At 39.8% G+C, this 18665-nt stretch overlaps 1 protein-coding gene across 5 annotated transcripts in view; it reads right to left on the reverse strand.

Annotated features, from left to right (window-relative positions):
- Positions 1-18665, reverse strand: part of ITCH (itchy E3 ubiquitin protein ligase) — a 58983-nt gene that overhangs the window by 13866 nt on the left and 26452 nt on the right. For all 5 annotated transcript variants that reach the window (XM_069033815.1, XM_069033816.1, XM_069033814.1 and 2 more), the window contains 11 exons: positions 16395-16533; positions 14389-14513; positions 13023-13160; positions 10881-10923; positions 8344-8513; positions 6986-7220; positions 5664-5759; positions 4233-4407; positions 3291-3357; positions 1724-1808; positions 131-259 (listed from right to left, as the gene is read on the reverse strand). In XM_069033815.1, the coding sequence (XP_068889916.1) occupies positions 131-259; positions 1724-1808; positions 3291-3357; positions 4233-4407; positions 5664-5759; positions 6986-7220; positions 8344-8513; positions 10881-10923; positions 13023-13160; positions 14389-14513; positions 16395-16533 (1402 nt within the window). The remainder of the gene's footprint in view (positions 1-130; positions 260-1723; positions 1809-3290; positions 3358-4232; positions 4408-5663; positions 5760-6985; positions 7221-8343; positions 8514-10880; positions 10924-13022; positions 13161-14388; positions 14514-16394; positions 16534-18665) is intronic.

Consider the following 18665-nt stretch of genomic DNA (forward strand, 5'->3'; position numbering starts at 1 on the left):
AATTAAGCAGCATTGCTCCATGTAAAACTTTCTGCCTAATAACGTAGTAAGAGGAAAAAAAAAAGATTTCAAAAATGAGGTGTGCTAAACTTGACTTTTGAAAACTTGGTAAAATGTTAAGAACACTTACAGAGCTGACTTGCCCGTGCGGGGATCTATGTATGTAGTGGTTCTTCTATTGTGATCCACAAAGTAGGGAATTCCATCCACAGTAAATCGCATTTCCCAGCCCTCTGGCAAGGGCTTCTCATTTAACTGACTATGGATACAAGAAAATACATGGTAACTGATCAACTTAATCTATTAAGTCAATCGAGTAATACCTGAGACATTAAGCATTTTGGAACATCTAGAAAATCTACGGATTGAGAAAGTTTCCATTTGGATTTATTTTGGCTCCTCCCCTGCTCCTAAATTTGCAGTCAGCTCTTCATTAGACCAAAATGACTGGTTAGTAAACATTAGCTCATTTGCTTGCACTACCTTAAATAAAAGCAAAAAAAAAAAAAAACCTTCAGGGAAAAATGTAAGCAAGGTTTATTGTTTCCTTCACAAACAACAGAATTTTATCTTCTAACTACAAAGCTTTTACTCAAAAACTGACAATTTTAACAGGTAGCTTTTGGTACCTCATATATAATCACAGCAGCCAAAAACGTTTCAGAATGACAAAAATAAAAGAAAATGCAAATACTGATCACGTATAATTTTTTGACAACTCCAAACTCAGTTTTGCTATACACAAAAGTAGATCTCAGTATATTTGGAAGACCCGAGCAGTATCACTGTGACGTGCTCCCCAGTGACTTCCCTCCAAAAACACCCTGTCCTGACTGTGCAGCCCAAACATTCTGTTGTTGGCTGCTGCAGAGCTGAGTGGCTACAGCTGTTAGCCCTCTCACACAGCCTTGGCTGTCCCCCTTCCCCTCCTTCTCCATGGAGGACAGCTGAAGTTGCTTCACCAAACAGAGATTTTCAGCTCAAACAGCAGCTGGGACTGAACACCCTTCACCCTCGACTTCCTGCCTCCATTCCTTACCTCAGACTCACAGTGACAGAGCCCAGAATAAACAGAACTCCAGTGTTTCTAGTAGTGCCTCAAGCTGTCTCCTTTGTTCCTCCTTTTTTTAAAAGGTGTGAGGAAAGGTGCTACAGTTTTTTGGGTCTGTCTTCTTTCTGTCTCCTGCCTATCCCTGCAAGTCTCCCCAAGGCAAGGTTGGAAGAGGCTTGGAGCAACCAGGCATAGTGGGAGGTGTCCCTGCCCATGGCAGGAGGGTGGAACAAGATGAGCTTTAAGGTCCCTTCCAACCCAAACCATTCTGTGATTCTATGACTGTCTAGGAAACAACCAAAGTCTTATTCAAGACTCTCTGCACTATCCCATCATCATACAAAAGAAATCTCTCCTTCCTCCACTGACACAGGTGTTTAAACAAATGTCATTGATTACTTATGAAAAACAGAAGCTGTCCTGGGGATTGAGCTTATTGCTTACTGTTGACCAAGGCTTTCCTGGTAACTGTAGTAAGACAAAGTAATACTGTGACAGTTTCCTTTTTGGCCAATATCTCTTAATTTTTTATGAGCTCTCTGATGTTTGCATAGCACAATCCATGTGTCACTTGTGCACAGCAATTCCTGGCTCACTCTGCTCTCACTACTTGGTTACATTTTCATTTAATTTACATTTTCATCATACATGAAGCTGCAACTGATTTCTTACCCCTGACTCCTGGGGTCTTCCCACTGAGTGATTCGTGTGTTGTGATTGACAAAATACACTCTGCCATTGCTGTCAGTTCTCTTTTCTGAAAAGATGTAAAAGGAGAAAAAATTCAATTCCCCCTTTAATGTATTGCTGAGATTACATCAAATAAATAACATCAATCACCAGACCCTACCACAGCCTCTCCCATCCTCAGGTGTCTCTGTACCTCCTCTGACCCAACATATTTTCATTTTCATTGACATTATTCCTTACTATGTCATTTATTTTTCAATTGTAGGAAAAATTAATTGAAAAAGGAAAAACTGTGAGCTGTTTTGTCCACAGGAAATTTAAACTGTGTCAAATATTGTGATGTGCCTGACAAGCAACACAGAAAGCAAACACAGAGGAGGGAACAGATGTACACAGAAGTATAAAGAAGGTACCAGGGGGCTTCATGTTCAAATTATAGCAGGGAATAAAAAATGGCTAGTGCAGTTTCCAAGAAAACCAATTTATATTTTCTCTCAGATGAACCATGGGCATACACCAACCTAACACAGCTTATAAGAAATGCCCTGGCTTGCTCTTCTGTACCATTCTGCAGCTCTTCATAACAATTTTACTCAGTGTTGCAAGAGAAATTACAAAAATGGGCCAAAATCTGACTACCACAGGTCAGAAGCTTCAGTTTCCAAGAGAAGTCTGTAAGTAGGCATTTGCCTAAGAGCCTGACAGCAGAATTCCACACAATGTGGAGACTCAGTTTGCCATTTCCTGGACAATGCCAGCCTAAAGACTTTTCTTTGAAATGCTATATATGTAATGTACTAAGCACAAGTGTGGGGAACAACAGTTTTATGGCATGAAGTTGCATCAATACCATGATACAAAAAATCCAATAGTTCTGTTTGAAAAGCAGATGAGCCCAAATACCGAGGTCCAACTCTGCCAAGTAATTACTTGCTCCAAATTCCACAATTCTGAGAGCTTCGCCTACGTATCATAAAACTTGAATTTTTGTATCTGCTTGATAGTCACACCAGAAAGCAGTTTTACACTTCTATTTTTTTATTACACCCCGAAAAAATTTGTATTAATTGTAAATTCTCAGCCCTGTAAAGTACAAGAACAAATTTATTCCAGGGGGAGGGCCAAGTCAAAAAGTGCTTAGTTGTCACTATAAAAAAACATTTTCAGACCAACAAAACTGTTCAAGAGTTGTCTTGGAGAGAGAATTTGGCAGTTTGATTTATAGAGGATTTGGAGGCTGATTTAGCAGGAACAGGATGGTAGGGGGGAATGAAAAACTCTCAAAAGGATGAGTGTTAAAGCAGCTATTACACTTGTTACCAGTAGAGTAAACCAGAACACTTTATAGTTTCTAAACCACTTTGAAATGGCATATCCTAGTCAGGATTCTGTTTTAATAGCACATTTGATTAGATCTAATTTTAAAATATTTTTAATCCAGATTTTAATTTTTAAAAACTAGCCTAGAACAGCTGACAAATAATTTGGCAGAAGTATGCTTTAATGTTTAATTACACTGCATTACAAAACACATTCAAGTTAGTCTTACCCCATCCATGTGGCAGAGGGCCAAGAGGATCAAACTCTTTGTTCTGTGTGGATGAAAAATCCTGGTTCTGCAAGTTGCACAAACAAATGAGGCATTAATGACTAGTCATTTGCTATCCAGATGTTCTACCATAGCCATCCCAGATTATTGAAGTAAATGCATTTTTGTTAATGTTACACATAAGCAAAGATGCCAACTATTCCTTTTTCTTCACAGAGAAGGCCTGTTTTACTGACCTTGGCATGCTTAATTAACTACAGTGCCAAGAAATAATTACTCTTTGTTTAGTGCCCCTGCCTACGCAGGAGGAAATTAGTACAGTAGCACCCAAAACAATCAGAAAGCAAACCACTTCATTCCTGCACTCAGTACAGTTCTCCCTACCACCTCTTATGGGCTCCATTTTATTCTCACACATATACCAAATCAGAACTCACATCATTCTTGATGAGCATGAGTATCATGAGCTGGAGTGATTGAATGTCTGCTATTCATCACAGGCAGACAACAGATTTAAAATGCTGGAAGGATTATTTTCAATTTCCTTGCTCTAACATTCCCTGCACATAATTCATTTTACCCAGAGCAGAAATGGGTAAAAGCCTGTGAGCTTGCCTACCTCCCAGGTGTTTGGCCAGGGTAACACAAGATACAATACAAATAAACCAGCTTATTACTAAGCTGTAGTTTGTTTTGAACCAAAGGCTTTATCAATATTGTACATAAATTTTATCCAAGATATACTGAGGTGACAGATAAACCCCATGTGCTGCCTGCAAGGACACGAACTAATGTTACAATGAGCCCTCCCTGCCATGCTACACACAAAGATATATCACAGAACATAACAGAGTCTGGTGCCTTCATAGAGGAAGGTCATCCACAAGCATGCCCAAACCCCAAAACCACCTCAACCCTCACAGTCACCCATGTATTCCTTACCCCATAGATAAACCTCTGGTTGAACTGCTGCATGGCTCCTTGGAGCTGGCTGCGCTGGAGCTGCCACTGCTCGTAATTGCGGACGGACTCCAGCGTCGGTCTCTGCCACGTCGTCGTTCTGGTGAAGTGGTCAACGTAATAAATCCTCCCCATGTTGTCAACTCGGCGCTCCCAGCTTGGGGAAAAAGACAAGTCACAGTTATAGCAGGCAATTTAAGGGCTCAGAGGTGCTTGGAGGCCAGTGTGGTGGAAGGGAACAGAAAGCATGGGCTCATCAGCAGTTTCTTCTCCTTGCACCCTTTGGTAAAATTATGCAAGAGCTAGAATTGTTTTAGGAGAATCACTTTTATTTGTTGCATGCTATACAAAGTCAGACTCATTCCATTTACTGTATTTTTAGGGTTTTTTGAAACAGTTTTCAAGAGCTGCCTAAACCACTGTCCATACTGTGCTGGTATCACTGCAGTTATCTCACCCAGCCTGTACCACAAATCTGCTGGTTTCTCCTAAAGCTCATCAACCCCCCTGACATTTTAAGCTATTCAGTGCAAGACTTCCTCACACTGATTTGGCAGAAAAGGAAGGTTTGGGTATTGGGTTTGGTGTTTTGTTTGGGTTTGATTTTGAGGGTTTTTTTCAATTTTCAGTTCATATCTGATCAGTACTACTTACAAAACTTGAAAGAAAACATTCCTATTCTTAAGTAAGCTTAAGCAATATACAAGTTGATCTGCTCAAAGAGTTCAAAATAACTTGAAACATGACAGGTGGGCTCCATTTAGGAGATTGTCTGCCAGTTTTTGTTCTTTAATACAAAGTTCTCTTTACTATCCCATATTTTCACTTTGTAATTCTTTCTTGTGTGTGAACTATTTAAAGATGAAAAAGTGCAACAGAACAACTCTTGTATTTTTCTTATATTGTTAAAAAATAAGAAACATAGAACAACTGTGAACTAACATCACTGGCTGTTTTGATGCCAAGAGCTGGAGAAGTTTAATAACCAAAGCTGGTTTCTTTGTGCATAGTAAATTGGCAGCTGGGAACCCTGAGACAAGATCAAAGGCCTGTGAACAGTAACCTTGGGATAAGAGGTAACCAAGAGCATTCCTGCTCAAGCTGATAGTTACCTCACTCCCAAAATACTTTTCTGTGGTTTTGGTTCTCTTACTCTTGGGGGTGTCTACTGTCTTTAACTGACAGTCAGTAAAGATGCACTTGCTTCATCTTTGACAGTAAATTGAGATTTGGTTGTTTTTGACATTCAACTCTTTTCCATATGTAATCCTCAGAGACAACCTGGAGCAACTATTTGCACTGGGTTCACATTTCTATTTTCAAACATCCTTTCCAGCTTTAGCAAACTGTCAGGCAATTAATTCCTGAAAGACCCAGACATCTGAGATGATCATATGGCTGATCCTGGCTCACCTTGGAGGAAGAGGCTCTGGCCGATCCCACGTTGTTCTTTTTTCAACATGATCCACATAGTACACTCGACCATGCTGGTCTACTCTTTGCTCCCAACTGAAAATAGATCAAAGAGTTTAATCTTCCTCCAGATCAAACTAATCCAACCATTCATCTACAGCATAAAGATGAGAAACATTTGTTTTCATAAAATGCTTATTTCTAAACAAAATGCTTAAAACTAACCCTTGGCTCATGAGATGCACCAGAACAGTGTGCAACACACAGTGGTACCATTCCTCTAACAGTGATTCTATGTCAACTAAAACTTAAAAAACCATTGTAAATGACCACCTTTCTGGGAAACTGAAGCTCAAATTCACGCTTATGTGTAACAATTTTAGCAAAATTTTGTACTCAATATCAAGTATATCAATAACCTGTTGAACAGAACCAACTACAGATCATAATCCCCTTTTAGAGTATTTAGAGCATTAAATTAATACATGCACATTTTTCAGTGATTAAGTCTATGCAGAGATCACCATAAGGGCATTGCTCACATTTTCTGCATATGCAGCATTTGGGATAATGACTTACCCCTGTATTTGCATCAAATGTAACATGACACGGGGAAAAAAAGATGCTATTTGCTATTTCTGTTGAAATCAAAATGATAAGGCAACAACTGATGTTTTCAAGACCACTTTTTTATTTCCATTATCCTGTGAGGTAATTCAGACCTCTCCTACCTTTTGGTTCAACTACCTGCAATTTAAGGCAGCTATTTCATCAATTACACCACTCACATTGGGAAGTTTTTGTTTTCCCTCATTTAGAGAGTCCAGAAACTTCTTCACTGTTGTTTTTTTAAAGTTGAGAGCTTTGAGGCAACAGGCCAGCTATCTCACAAATTCTACGTGTACCCAAAGCACAGCAGCATGTCCCTGCTACTCCCAGGAGCTGCAGTATGAAATCCAAATGTTCAGGACACACTGTAGATTATGAACTGCAACAGCAGCTTTTCCTCTACTTATCTGTACCAATTATTTTCCTACCTGATTTTATTCTAATTTGAAGACAACAGGTTGTCACACTATTTTAAACTTGTGTTTCACTGACATGGGAATATATGATAAGTATCAAAAGTAGTTCTTTCCTTGGATGCTTGAAGACCGACCATGCAAAACAGTTATAAAACTCTCCAAATTCATATTGGGGGATTTTTGTCAGGCAGCAAAGGGCAGATGTTATCAATGGTTTGTCACACCTACTGTAAGGAAAATAAAGTAAAACCAGAAAAGTCAGCACACACAGGGAGAAAGAAGTCATTAAACCCATACCCAGGTGGAAGAGGACCTTGGCTGGCTGTAGTCAGGGCCTGAGGTGGAGGATTTACTGGCTGGACTTGTCTCGACACTGGAGGAGTGGCAAGTGCAGGAGTGGCAGGAGCTGTGGTTGCGGCTGTTGCCCCCTCAGGGCTCTGCTCTGAAGGTGTATTTGAGGCTGTACCTGCCAGTGATCCTGCACTGGCCCCATCACTTTCTGTGGACGTGGATGAAGGACCATTTGCACTTGCTATGATGTCAGAGAAAGAAGAGAAAAAGCCTTGAACTGACATTTATCACCAATCTATTGAAGAAGTTATACATTACAAAAGCAAACCTGCAAGAACTGCTGTTTCTACAGCCATGTTTTGCTCTCAAACAAAAACTAAACAGCAATTCTGTCTCACAGTAAAAATGTTTTAATCCAAGGACTGCCATCAACAGCACAATTCGGTATTTCTGATAAATATTTACCTTGTCTGCATTCTGTAAACATTAAATGATGATAAAAGTACTACTTCCTTGTACTAATGAATTAATTCTTTTCCATTTATTATTTCGAATAATAGTTTAAGTGATGATAAGCATAAAATTTTCAAGAGAAGATTTGATATTGCATGGAAAGTAACAATCACAATGGGAGGGGAACACAGACATTCTTTAAATGTTTTCAGTTTTATCTTAATGTCATTTGGTGGGTGGGGTAGAAGTTGAACACAAGTAAAATCTTATTAACTAACTGCACTGGATTAATCTTTTAAAGTAATTACTGTATTGCAGGGCCCATCCAGACCCAGTATTTATCAATTGTAATAATGAGACCACTGAAACATTGCACTGTATGGGAGTAAAGGAATTACCCAAAAAACATCAAGTAACTTTTCAAAATTAGTGGCCTTCAGGTAGTTTTTAAATAACTAGATAAAAAAAATCTATCAATTTCAGCAGAGAAGAGTAGTAAATGCTTTAAGTGCTGCAACTTCACAGAATCTAACTGGAATTGTAGAAACCAGTAACTGGTATCTCAGAACTCAATACTATCAACTTGAGACAGTTCTGTGAGTCCTTCAATGGATTTCATGTCACCCTCAGTGGGTGCCTTAGTGCAGCAGCAGCAGCGTTCACTCGTGTTCTCCTGGTCCCAGCTCCACTCTCTGTAGCACCACCACTGACTGCCACCACCCCTGAGCAGACATGGAAACAACAAATTTCCAGTAACAGGAACAATGACTAAACAACATATGCCGAATGCAAGCTAAAAACCACTCCTTCAGAAATGACCTGCCAAAGAATTTTCCATCAAAAAGTGCAGTTAAACACCAGGAGCAGAAACAGTTCTGTTCACTCAAGGAGTGCCCACCCCACGGACGTACCGGCTACCGACGGGGGTCTGCGGGGAGTGGGGGGCGGGGGCCTGGCAGGCCTGGGAGGTCTGGCAGGTTTGCAGTTTCCATTTGTGAGTAACGGAGAGTCATTGCCATTAACGGTCTTGTTTTCACTGGAAGCAGCATCCTCACAGCTTTCAAGGCCATTTGAGTTAGTCCTTTTGCAGGAAAAAACACAGAGAACTGTTCTAGTAGTGCATGGGTGACATGAAACTTTGCAAATCACAGAACCATGGAAGAGTTTGGGTTGGGACAGGCCTTAAAGTTCATCTCATTCCAGCCCCCTTCCACTAGACCAGGCTGCTCCGAGCCCCATCCAGACTGGCCTGGGACACTTTCAGGGGGGTTGAAAAGACACATGAAAGACACTAGAATGCAATAGTTACAACTAGGTGAGATTCTTAAACTCACAATAATTCCAAGCATCTTTACATCTGTAAAAACATACTCAGAGTTTATCCCCTGAGGTACTTGAAACCTCAACTGATGGAAAGGTGGTGAAATAGATGTATGTAACATCTGTCACCAAAATCTCCTCTTTCATTTCCCAATTCAGTACCCTTGCCCTTAGGTCCAGGCTCTGGATTTTGCTGCTCAGCTATTTCTGCCCATGAGTCCCACTTGTCTCTAATGAGATGAGAAGCTGACTAAGGCCTGAGAACAGTCTGTGTGCCTTTACTCCACAGGGCTGGCATATGCTCAGAACACACAAAATGCTGCAAGTTTTAGAAATCTTACTTATGCATGTTGCAGTATCCCACAGTGGTAGGGAGGAGAAGAGAGATCCAGCAGGCAGGAATTGTGCAGCAAGATTTACAACTCTTTTTATTTTACAACTCTTTTATAGACTTTTTTCTTCATAGTCTAATTGGTCAAAGGATCAGCCACTCCTTGGGGTGACTGGCTAAAATCCTAAAACATCCATTGTCAAAATATTTTCCTACTGTACTATAAACAAAGCTTTGCAAGGTCACAGGTGTTCATAGCTTATAGAATTCTACTAATATCTTCCATGAGAGAGAAAAATATCTCACAGGACTGGGAAGAAGCAAGAAAAATTCTTGCTAGCAGCATATTTGTATCCACAAATGCATACATAAATTTTCCCTGTAAACTCAATTCTGGAACAGGCTGAAGAATTTAGGACTAAGTTTTGACCAATAGCTATGAATATAAACTGCTCAACCTTACTAGACTTAAGAAACTACATAGCAGTACTGACCCATGCTGTGCTGTTCACTTACACCTAGCAGAGTATTATTCTGATATACTTGTAGCTCCTTAAGCAAAGTTAAAGGTGTCTACATCTTTATTCTAAAGCATTTTATTTTCAGAATATGTTGGGCAAAATAAAAAGGTTGTCAACTAAAATTCTAGTGGATTTACAGGTCAAGCACATAAGCCATCAGAAATGAAAGGTTACAGTTTCAATCCAATACCTCTAAAATGACATTCCTTTAAATGTACAGAAACCTAGTAGGTAAGGCTAAGTAAATCATAAGTCATAAAGGACCAAGTACAAACATGTTCACTTAACCTCAATATCACTGTCAAACACACGTTTGCTCTCTACCAGGTGTGGTGCATGTAATTCATACTACACCAACCCTTAAGTAAATGACTCTGAAAGTGGATCCAAATCATTAGTGACCTCAAGTCTGTAGGAGATTTAGCCCCAGTTTTTCAGCCATTCCCCCTTGTTCTTTCACTACACACCCTTGTGGAAAGTCACTTTCCTGAGCATTTACATTTACAATGACAACCAAAAGCCACCTGGTTGATACCAAAACTAAATCATTACTATTGTTGTTGTTATTATCCTAATACACACTCAGGTATTCTGAATATCCAGGGATCTAAACATTCTTTCAAACACAAAAAGGAAGCAGAATAAAAACAAACTTTCATGGGAAGACTTCAGACAACACAGCCAAGAATACGAACTATTAAAAAAAAGTGAAATTTAGCTTGGCTACTCCAGATGTCACACAGAGTGTTGTGCCCTGTACAGATCCCTAAAATACTCTTAGTACTGGGAACTAATTAAAGTAACATGGTGCTGAGCACACTCTTATCCTACCAGGCAGCAAGGTTCATAATCCGGTATCAGCCTTAACGCACTGTAAGAGCCAGACAGCTTTTGGGATCTTCTTAACAAAGCTAAACATAATTCTGATACCTCCATGCTACAAAGCCAACCAGTGTAAAAATAACCAGTGCCATTGGTTTGGGGGTTTTTTAACTATAAATTTTTCTTTGGGTAATCACTGGGAGAAGGATGAGGAACACATAGGGAAAAAACAAAAAGATCAATCAGGTTTGGAGGCAAAACTGAGGCCAGACAATGGAGCTGAGCAACAGTTCAGTATTTTTGTTTAGGGCATGCTCAGATCTTGACAGATACTGCTGCAGGGCATATTCATAAATTTTTCATTGTCTTCTTTCCAAAACACACAATTCCTCTTTCAAAACTGCAAATACTAAATGGCAGAAAAAAAAAAAACAAAAGAGGAAAAAAGTCTTACCGTGTATCACTCCTTACTCTGGAGCTTTCACTCTGTGTAGGACCTTAAATACCAGGAAGAAAAAGACAACAGAATTAAAAGCAACACTCTGAATCATTTCCAAGTAAAACAGTAGCCTTTAATGCTCACACTTCTTTCAAGTGTGGAGGTGAGACACTATGTGCTGCTTATCTACTGTGTTTCAAAGCTGTACACGTTTTGCATGTCTCTATTTGTGTGTGTAAATACAATTTTTTTTAACCACTTCCACTGTAATACTTCCACCTTATGGAAGATACAACAGAATCTCATTTGACTGTACAAATATTCCCAAACCCACACACACAGAGTTTAGTAACACTGTCTTTCTAGCAGTATAAAGCAGTGTTCATTCTTTTACGTGGAGCTGGCTTTTCATACTCTCTCCCTTTCACTGATGACAGGCAGAGCAGAAAAGGCAAAAACTTTACTAAAATCTCCTCTCTGGTTGGGTTGGGGCTTTGTTTTCTGGGGCTCTCTAGCCCAGACCCTTCCCCTTCTCAGTAAATTATTTAACATAAAGGCATTGAAGCAGGTACAAAATATGGCTGCACTCCAAAAGCATTACAGCAGCTCAGCCTAGATTTGCAAATGTTTTGCAACTACTTATTCAGCCAGCTTGGAAATATTTGCCTTTTGTGCCAGCATTTGCAAACCTTGGATATGCAGCACAGAACTGCTCATTTATGTACATAGCACCAATACTTTATTTCCATAGAGTTAAACAAATGTCATTAATAAAGAAATCAGTTCTCAGTTCTGATGGGAACTGTGGACAGATCTAGGCCAAAGACAAGGATGTAGTCACAGAAAGGCTTAGGATAATGTGCTGTTAGTGGACTCTGCACGGAAGGAATTTAATCCCAGCACAAGAAATCTTAATTTAAAAGCAACTCTGTGAACAATGTGTTTGTCTGAAGTGCCTTTAGTCTCTACAATGTGCTAGACTACTTTAACATTTAAATCCTTCCTTACGTGCTCCAGTCCCCTGATTATCTGGGAACCTTCTGCTGAACTTGGGGCTTGCTATGTCGAGCCCAACCCTGTAAATAGTACTCAATTCCACTACCTGCATGACTTTTCCCACCTTTTTCTCAGTAAGTGAACTTTGGGAAATTGAAGAAAGCACAGATGAAAATCAAGTATTGCATAAGGGGTAAACTTGGTACTTTCACTTGATATTTCTATCCCTACACCTCAGCCCTGCTCTGTAAGTCCCCCAAAATCCCAGCACTTGGCTTTTACTTACAAATAAAATTCCATACAATCAGTCTGTGCGATTGATCCTCTTAATAAAATGGAAAGGAAATGGACTAAAAGCTCTAAGAAATAATGGTTACAGAATCTGTGTATTGATTCAATTTTTCTGTGATACTCACATGAAATTTCAAAGCAACTTCTTCTAGGACTTTAAAAAACCCAGAAGCCTAGAACTTGCCAATTAAGTGCCCAGCTGGTCACTACACCAGACACTCTCTCATGCTGCTTTGTAGAAAAGTAACTCTTATCTAGTTCTACTTCTCAAAGTACAATATATCAGAAATGCTCCACTGCCTGTCCTGCTCTAAGGGAATTAAAATCACTTTTTTATTTCAGTGTAATTAGATATTTTACATGTATTCAAATTTTCAGTTTAAAAAACTGTACACACAACTACACAGAAAGTGGATCCCTCTCTGCAGCTCTCCACAGGGAACTAAATCTATGAATACATTTATTTAAATGAGCTATTTTAAGAAAAATTAATATAAACCCATGTCTCCTAGTAAGCAGAACACTTATTACTAGGATGATGATGAGATCAAACCAACTTTATATTTTTTTCTGTTTATGATGTTATTAAAATTCAGGGACGCTAGAGGCTTTCATTAATGTTTGGGCTCTCTAGGTAAAAGTTTGCAAAGTCCAGGAAATAAAGATGCTGATCTGGTTTTTGTTACAATAAGGCTGAAGGTCTGCCCTGTGAACTATGACTCCACCTCAAATAAAAATGCACGAGACTTCTGATCTCTATCAACAGAAAGTTACAGAAACTGCTGTTATTGGGATTATTTAAATTGTGTTAAAGCTTCCCCAAAAAAGGCTTTGCATAGCAGATACATGTAGATTTGGACTGAAAGTTACTTTTTGTACTTGAGGCTTCCCCATTGGTCAGGAGCTCGGGGTCGACCTGCATCCCATCCAGACAGACCGACAGATCTCCCACCACTTCTGCTGGCTCCCTGTCACCGACGAGGTGCAACGTCACCACTACCTGCTCCACTGGAAAAGAACACAGAACAAGGGGAGCTTATCTTACTACGTGAGAAAAAAGGGCCTTTTATTCAAGAAGCCAATTGCAGATCTCAGTGATCAAGGGGGGGGAAAAAAGCCCCAAACACCCCCCCAGAACTACAGCTCTGCCTCTCCATTATTTTTTTGTGTGGTAAAAACTGAGCGTTTTCATGTATCATTAGGAAGTTATTGTTTCTACAAAAAGGGCAAAGCTGTACCATAATCTTGTAGCTGCCTAGAAAGGATTATCATTACAGCAGAGATTGAGTCTCATATTTCTGCAGCAATTAATGCACCTGCCCTCAATATAGAGTTAGGAAGTGTAATTCACTTTATTCTTGATTAAGAGCAAATATAATTTCTGTCTTCTGACTAAAAAGCTTCACATTTACCTAATGACATCCAGATTCACATTCAGAATGTGCACATTTTCCATCATATCCCCAGACCAATGGTATATTCAGGGTTTTCAGTGAAACAGAGCTGTAAATAAACATTCTTGCTGAAAGGGTTTGAAACAAACCCCAGTGAGCTCCAATAGATGCCTGGTGTCAGACAGCAAATGCACTGACCCAAGGGGATTTTCACCCAGATTCAGCAGGACAGGCACTGCCAGGAGAGCAGCAGAATGCTGCCAGCATTCTCCATCTGCAACACCCGTGTGGGACAGTTGGGAAGCCAACACTTCTTTAAAGGACACAACAAAAGCAGGACAGCACAGAGCTCTGTGCTGCAGCCCCATGGGTGCTGTAATGGGTCTGCAGAACTCTGTATTTCTCCTTCAAGCTTCCCAGGATGCACATATTGCCCAAAGCCTAACTAGTTCTAAGATGAATAAAATAATACAATATATCCCTGTGGAACTATTGAGAACAAAAATAACTTTACATATTTCCTGTCTAGCACCAGAATCCCAACCATAGTTTTATTTTTTAAGCCATGTAAAAGGAAACTTTTCTTTAATTAGCCTTTCACTCCCTCTTGCACACACTAGCAAAGGAAAAAACATCTTGTTTTCAGGAACACTAAGGCAGCCTGTGTATAACCAAAAAAGATTACTCTGAAAAAGTAGGAGGAAGCTCATTAAAGCAACCTGTAGCACCAAAAGGAACCCTTAAGGGCCATTTCCAGAGGTGCACACAGTATTCATGTTCACTAACAGACAGTTCCTGAGCAACTCCATGGCATTCTGAGGTGCCCTCCATCTCAGACTTACATTTCATACTGTTGGATTTCAAAGTCTCATGAATATCCAGAGCAGCACTTCCCAGAAGGACATCAGACTTCAATGTTTGATGGCTCCAGACTCGGAAGTTTAATTTACTTACGGGAGTGACAATTCTGAAAAGAAAAAGTTGAGCACTGTAAGGGCATTTGTTGGTGGGGAAGGGGATGAACTGAGCCATCCGCTTCCACTGTCACTTGAAGTTATTTAAAAAACAAAGAAATAATGGTGGTAACATCAAACCATTTCCAATTATCACATTCTCATGTCATCTGTATATGTCATGTCAATCAACACTGCTGCAAGGCTCTTCATAGACAGAGTACATTCTTTATTATTACTATTTTAAGGGAAATACAGAAAAACTACCAGCAACTCCATAGTAATACAGCAAGTTCGATAACAGCAACTTCAAAGTAATTTTTAATACTGACATTCTTTTTCTAGAAGGAACATTCTAACATTTCTATAGTTTTCAATTATTTTCATTTTGAGAAACAGGTACAAATGACTGCTTGTTTTCTCAGCGGAAAATTTCAGCTGTATACGGTTGGTAAGTCCAGACTTTCACAGTCAGCAATCCCTTCAGAAGATCCACCTAACAAACTCTCTCCAAGGAAAGGAACCCCAAGAGGGCCCACCCTCATTTGCAGAAGCCATTACATTTTTCCTTTTCATCCTGAACCTGAATATAGGCAGCTGTGCCGAACTATTTCCTAAAAACCAATTCACTTCACTAAGCTCCATGTAGCTTTAGTGTAACCTTCAATGAAGTTGATATACATGGGGTGTCTCTCCTTAGCTCTTACTCAACAGAGGCAAAAATGGCCCACATATTATTGTGTGGACTAGCACAGCACAAACCACAAACATTCCCAGTAAAAAAAGAAAGAGAAAAAGGCAAGCTTTAAAAGGTAAAAGAAAATTCTTCTCTTCTAGACTTTTATGCATATAAAGTGCAAGATTTCCTTCTCCTTAACATATCTCAGTGCAAAGTGAGGTAGTAAATAGTAGTAACTAAAACTTCAAAGTACAGATTCAAAAACGGTTTTCACCAGGCAATGTTCCAGGTGCTTCAAGAAGAATAATCTACAACTTAAGTACAAGCAAACCAGAGAATCACTGAATGGTTTGCATTGAAGGGACCTTAAAGCCCAACTCATTCCACCCCACTTTCCACCATCCCAGGTTGCTGCAAGCCCCATCCAGCCTGGCCTTGGACACTTCCAGGGATCCAGGGACAGCCACAGCTTCTCTGGGCACCCTGTGCCAGGGCCTGCCCACCCTCACAGGGAAGGATTTCTTCCTAATATTCCATCTGACATGCCTTTCTGAAAAGTCCCTGTCCAGTGTGCAAGACTGACCTTTATCCCAGAGTTCCAAGTGACATTAAGAGAAAACTAAATTTTATAGAACTTGTGTATCTTTTTTATTCATGCTTTACACTTCCTATCATTTCACAGCACAAATACTGGGCCAAGCAAACATCAACAGCTGTATTCATCTTGAATCTGATGTTAGTTTCGTACTAACAAGTTGCACAAATCAATTGGGCATTTTGGATTTGTGCCTGAATTTAGAGGTGCACAAGACAGAGCCAACTACCTGTGTTATGGCATGGTACACCACAGTGGGACACAAAGAACAGCTACACTTTTCAGCCACAGAATTTCTGAAAATTGTAACTTTAAATATGACAACAAAAATGTGCATGGGACCATCAGTTTTAATATTAAATTACCTTACTGTCCTTACTACTCTCAGAATTAGAGCTCCTTTGATATGCCACACACATTAATACAAAATATAAGCACAAGCAGTGTAATAGTTTGTAAATACCTATTTTGGACTGTACTATAATTACTCCAGAAATTATACAAATGTTCCCATCTCATGCAACATTCCACTCCTTGCTTAAAATAAAAACACAACCTTCAAGCCCACTCTCAATTGCATTAATTTAGCTCAAATAAATTGGAAAATAAAACCAAACCTACACTGTAAGATGCTGTTTCCACTTTGGACTATTTGTATTGTTGCATTTTTCTGTCTTCTTTGACTGTCCATCTACTGAGACTTCCACATAAGGGCTAGGTCCAAACCATTTATTCTTTTCTTTTAGTTTTGCTGAAATAACTGTTAAGAAAGAAAAAAAACAGTAATTTACTCAGGAAGATCTCAATTGCAAAGAGTATTTTTCAGTTGTGTGCTTCAGTATCCAAGTGTCAGGTCATTGATGCCTGAGAATAACACCCAAGAAAAGAACCACATTAGATGAATAAAAACCATCTTGCATTCCAGCTCATTTATACAATGCTGTAACTCACACAAATACCTAAAACAAGCAACAATACTTTTGCAACATCAGACACTCTTAACCAGTACAAGATCCACAGAAGTGCTTAGATGCTGAAAGCAGAAAATATCCCCTACAACCTTCTCCTGTCTATCGCCAGCCAAGAGAATTCCTGGAGTTTATTACATTGCTTGTTAAAAAGCTCAAAACACGATCTGCCTCTCAAGGCACCATGGAAAATTGCCACAACTTCTCAGGAGCAGAACATCACTGAGAAAATTAATTTTGTGTAAAGTTTTCTGTAGCTAAGCAAACTTACAGAAAAGCTGAATCCAAACCCTGAGTTGCAGTAATTACCTCCTGTTCCAGCAACAACAAATCTCGACAGGAGCTGCAGCTCAATTTTGGTGGGGAGAGGGTGTGCTGGGTGTTGACTGGGGTTTTTTTTGGTGTTTGGGTTTTTTTTAAGCATTCAGCATTACTGACTGCAGCATTCCCATGTTTCCAAACACCACTGTTATGCCGCCTCCTTTAAGATGTGTGTCTACCCCGATGTTTGAATCCCGGCTGTTCTTGGATTCACTGGTGACACTGAACCCACAAAACAGTACTGAAGACAAAGGTATTATCACTCCCAGTTGACCCCTGAATTCACTGTTCTAACAAAGAACAACTTGCTCTTCTGTGTGTTTGTCACCCACCACAGCCTCACTACATCCTTAAAAAAAAGATGACTAATTCAGGCCCATCTGGCTAATCTCCCCAGATTCCCTTTATAGTCTATGCTCCTTCAGAGATTTAGAGAAGTAGCTTAGTATAAACTGCTCTGAACTGCTCCCAAGGAAAACTCCTTTTCTGTGTCTTACAGACATCTCACAGAAATTAACTCATTAATTTTCACAAACATCTCTCCATCCTTCCCCTCCTGTCTCCAGGACTTCTATGCTATAGCACCTCATACCTCAACATCTCTCATTATCTCAAAGACCTGCTTTGGAACAGCAGAAATCAGCAGATTTGTACCTACTTTCAAGGTTTGTTCTTACCCAGACACCCTGAAATTTCATTTAAAACTAATGAGGGCAGCAGAATGGGGTGCTGAGGGTAGGGCAGGTGGGCAGTAACACCAGCAACAGTTTGCTGCAGATCATGGCTGAACATCTACAGAAATTCAGACCTGAAATTCAAGTATCTCAGTAGTCTCACTTCTAAACACTGAGGCATTTATTCAGCTTCACTGTCTTTGTGTGAGTCCCAGGGATAGCCTTAGACAGCAATCACCACTTCAATCCTTGGCTCTGCTCCCCATCCCTATGTGGAAGGAGGTATTCTGTGAAACCCTCTTCCAATTTCTCTCCAATATCAACCTGTAGGAACAAAATTTCTCTACAGCCTCACAGCCTACTGAGGAAACACAAGTTTGTGACCTCAGAGGGATAGCTACAGCCTGTGTAACTTAGGGAGATCCAACCCCCTTCCTAGCCTAAAGCTTTCCCATCTACTTTTGACAATTCTTTTCATCCCCTCAATATGCCTTTTCTGAAACTTCTGCATATGCCCCCAGGTCTTCACACTGTGGGTGCAAAATTTACTCTTGATGCTTCTAAACAGAGACCTGCACGCACCCCCAGCTCTCCCATTCAGTTTTGATGCCTCAGTTAAATTTTCAGATAGCAAAAGCGAGAAAATTAAGTTTCAACAGCTGCTCTGTTGGTGAGGCACTACAAAAAGCAAAGCCTGTTATATAAATTCATTTCAAAACAATCCAGAGGTGTTCAATTACGGTGATATTCTCACCAACACTTTTATTAAATTTTTTATCCTTTTTTTTATCCATTGCAATGGTGGCCATAAAAACATGTAACAAGGGAGAAGCAGTAAGTCAAATTTAACAAACAGCAGTGTCAGGAAAAAGTGTTAGATTTGATATTATGCCAAGTTTCAGTAAGTGCAAGCAGTATCATAATGCACT

The sequence above is a fragment of the Aphelocoma coerulescens genome, chromosome 20, assembly GCF_041296385.1.
Source record: "Aphelocoma coerulescens isolate FSJ_1873_10779 chromosome 20, UR_Acoe_1.0, whole genome shotgun sequence".
NCBI classification, from domain to species: Eukaryota; Metazoa; Chordata; class Aves; order Passeriformes; family Corvidae; genus Aphelocoma; species Aphelocoma coerulescens.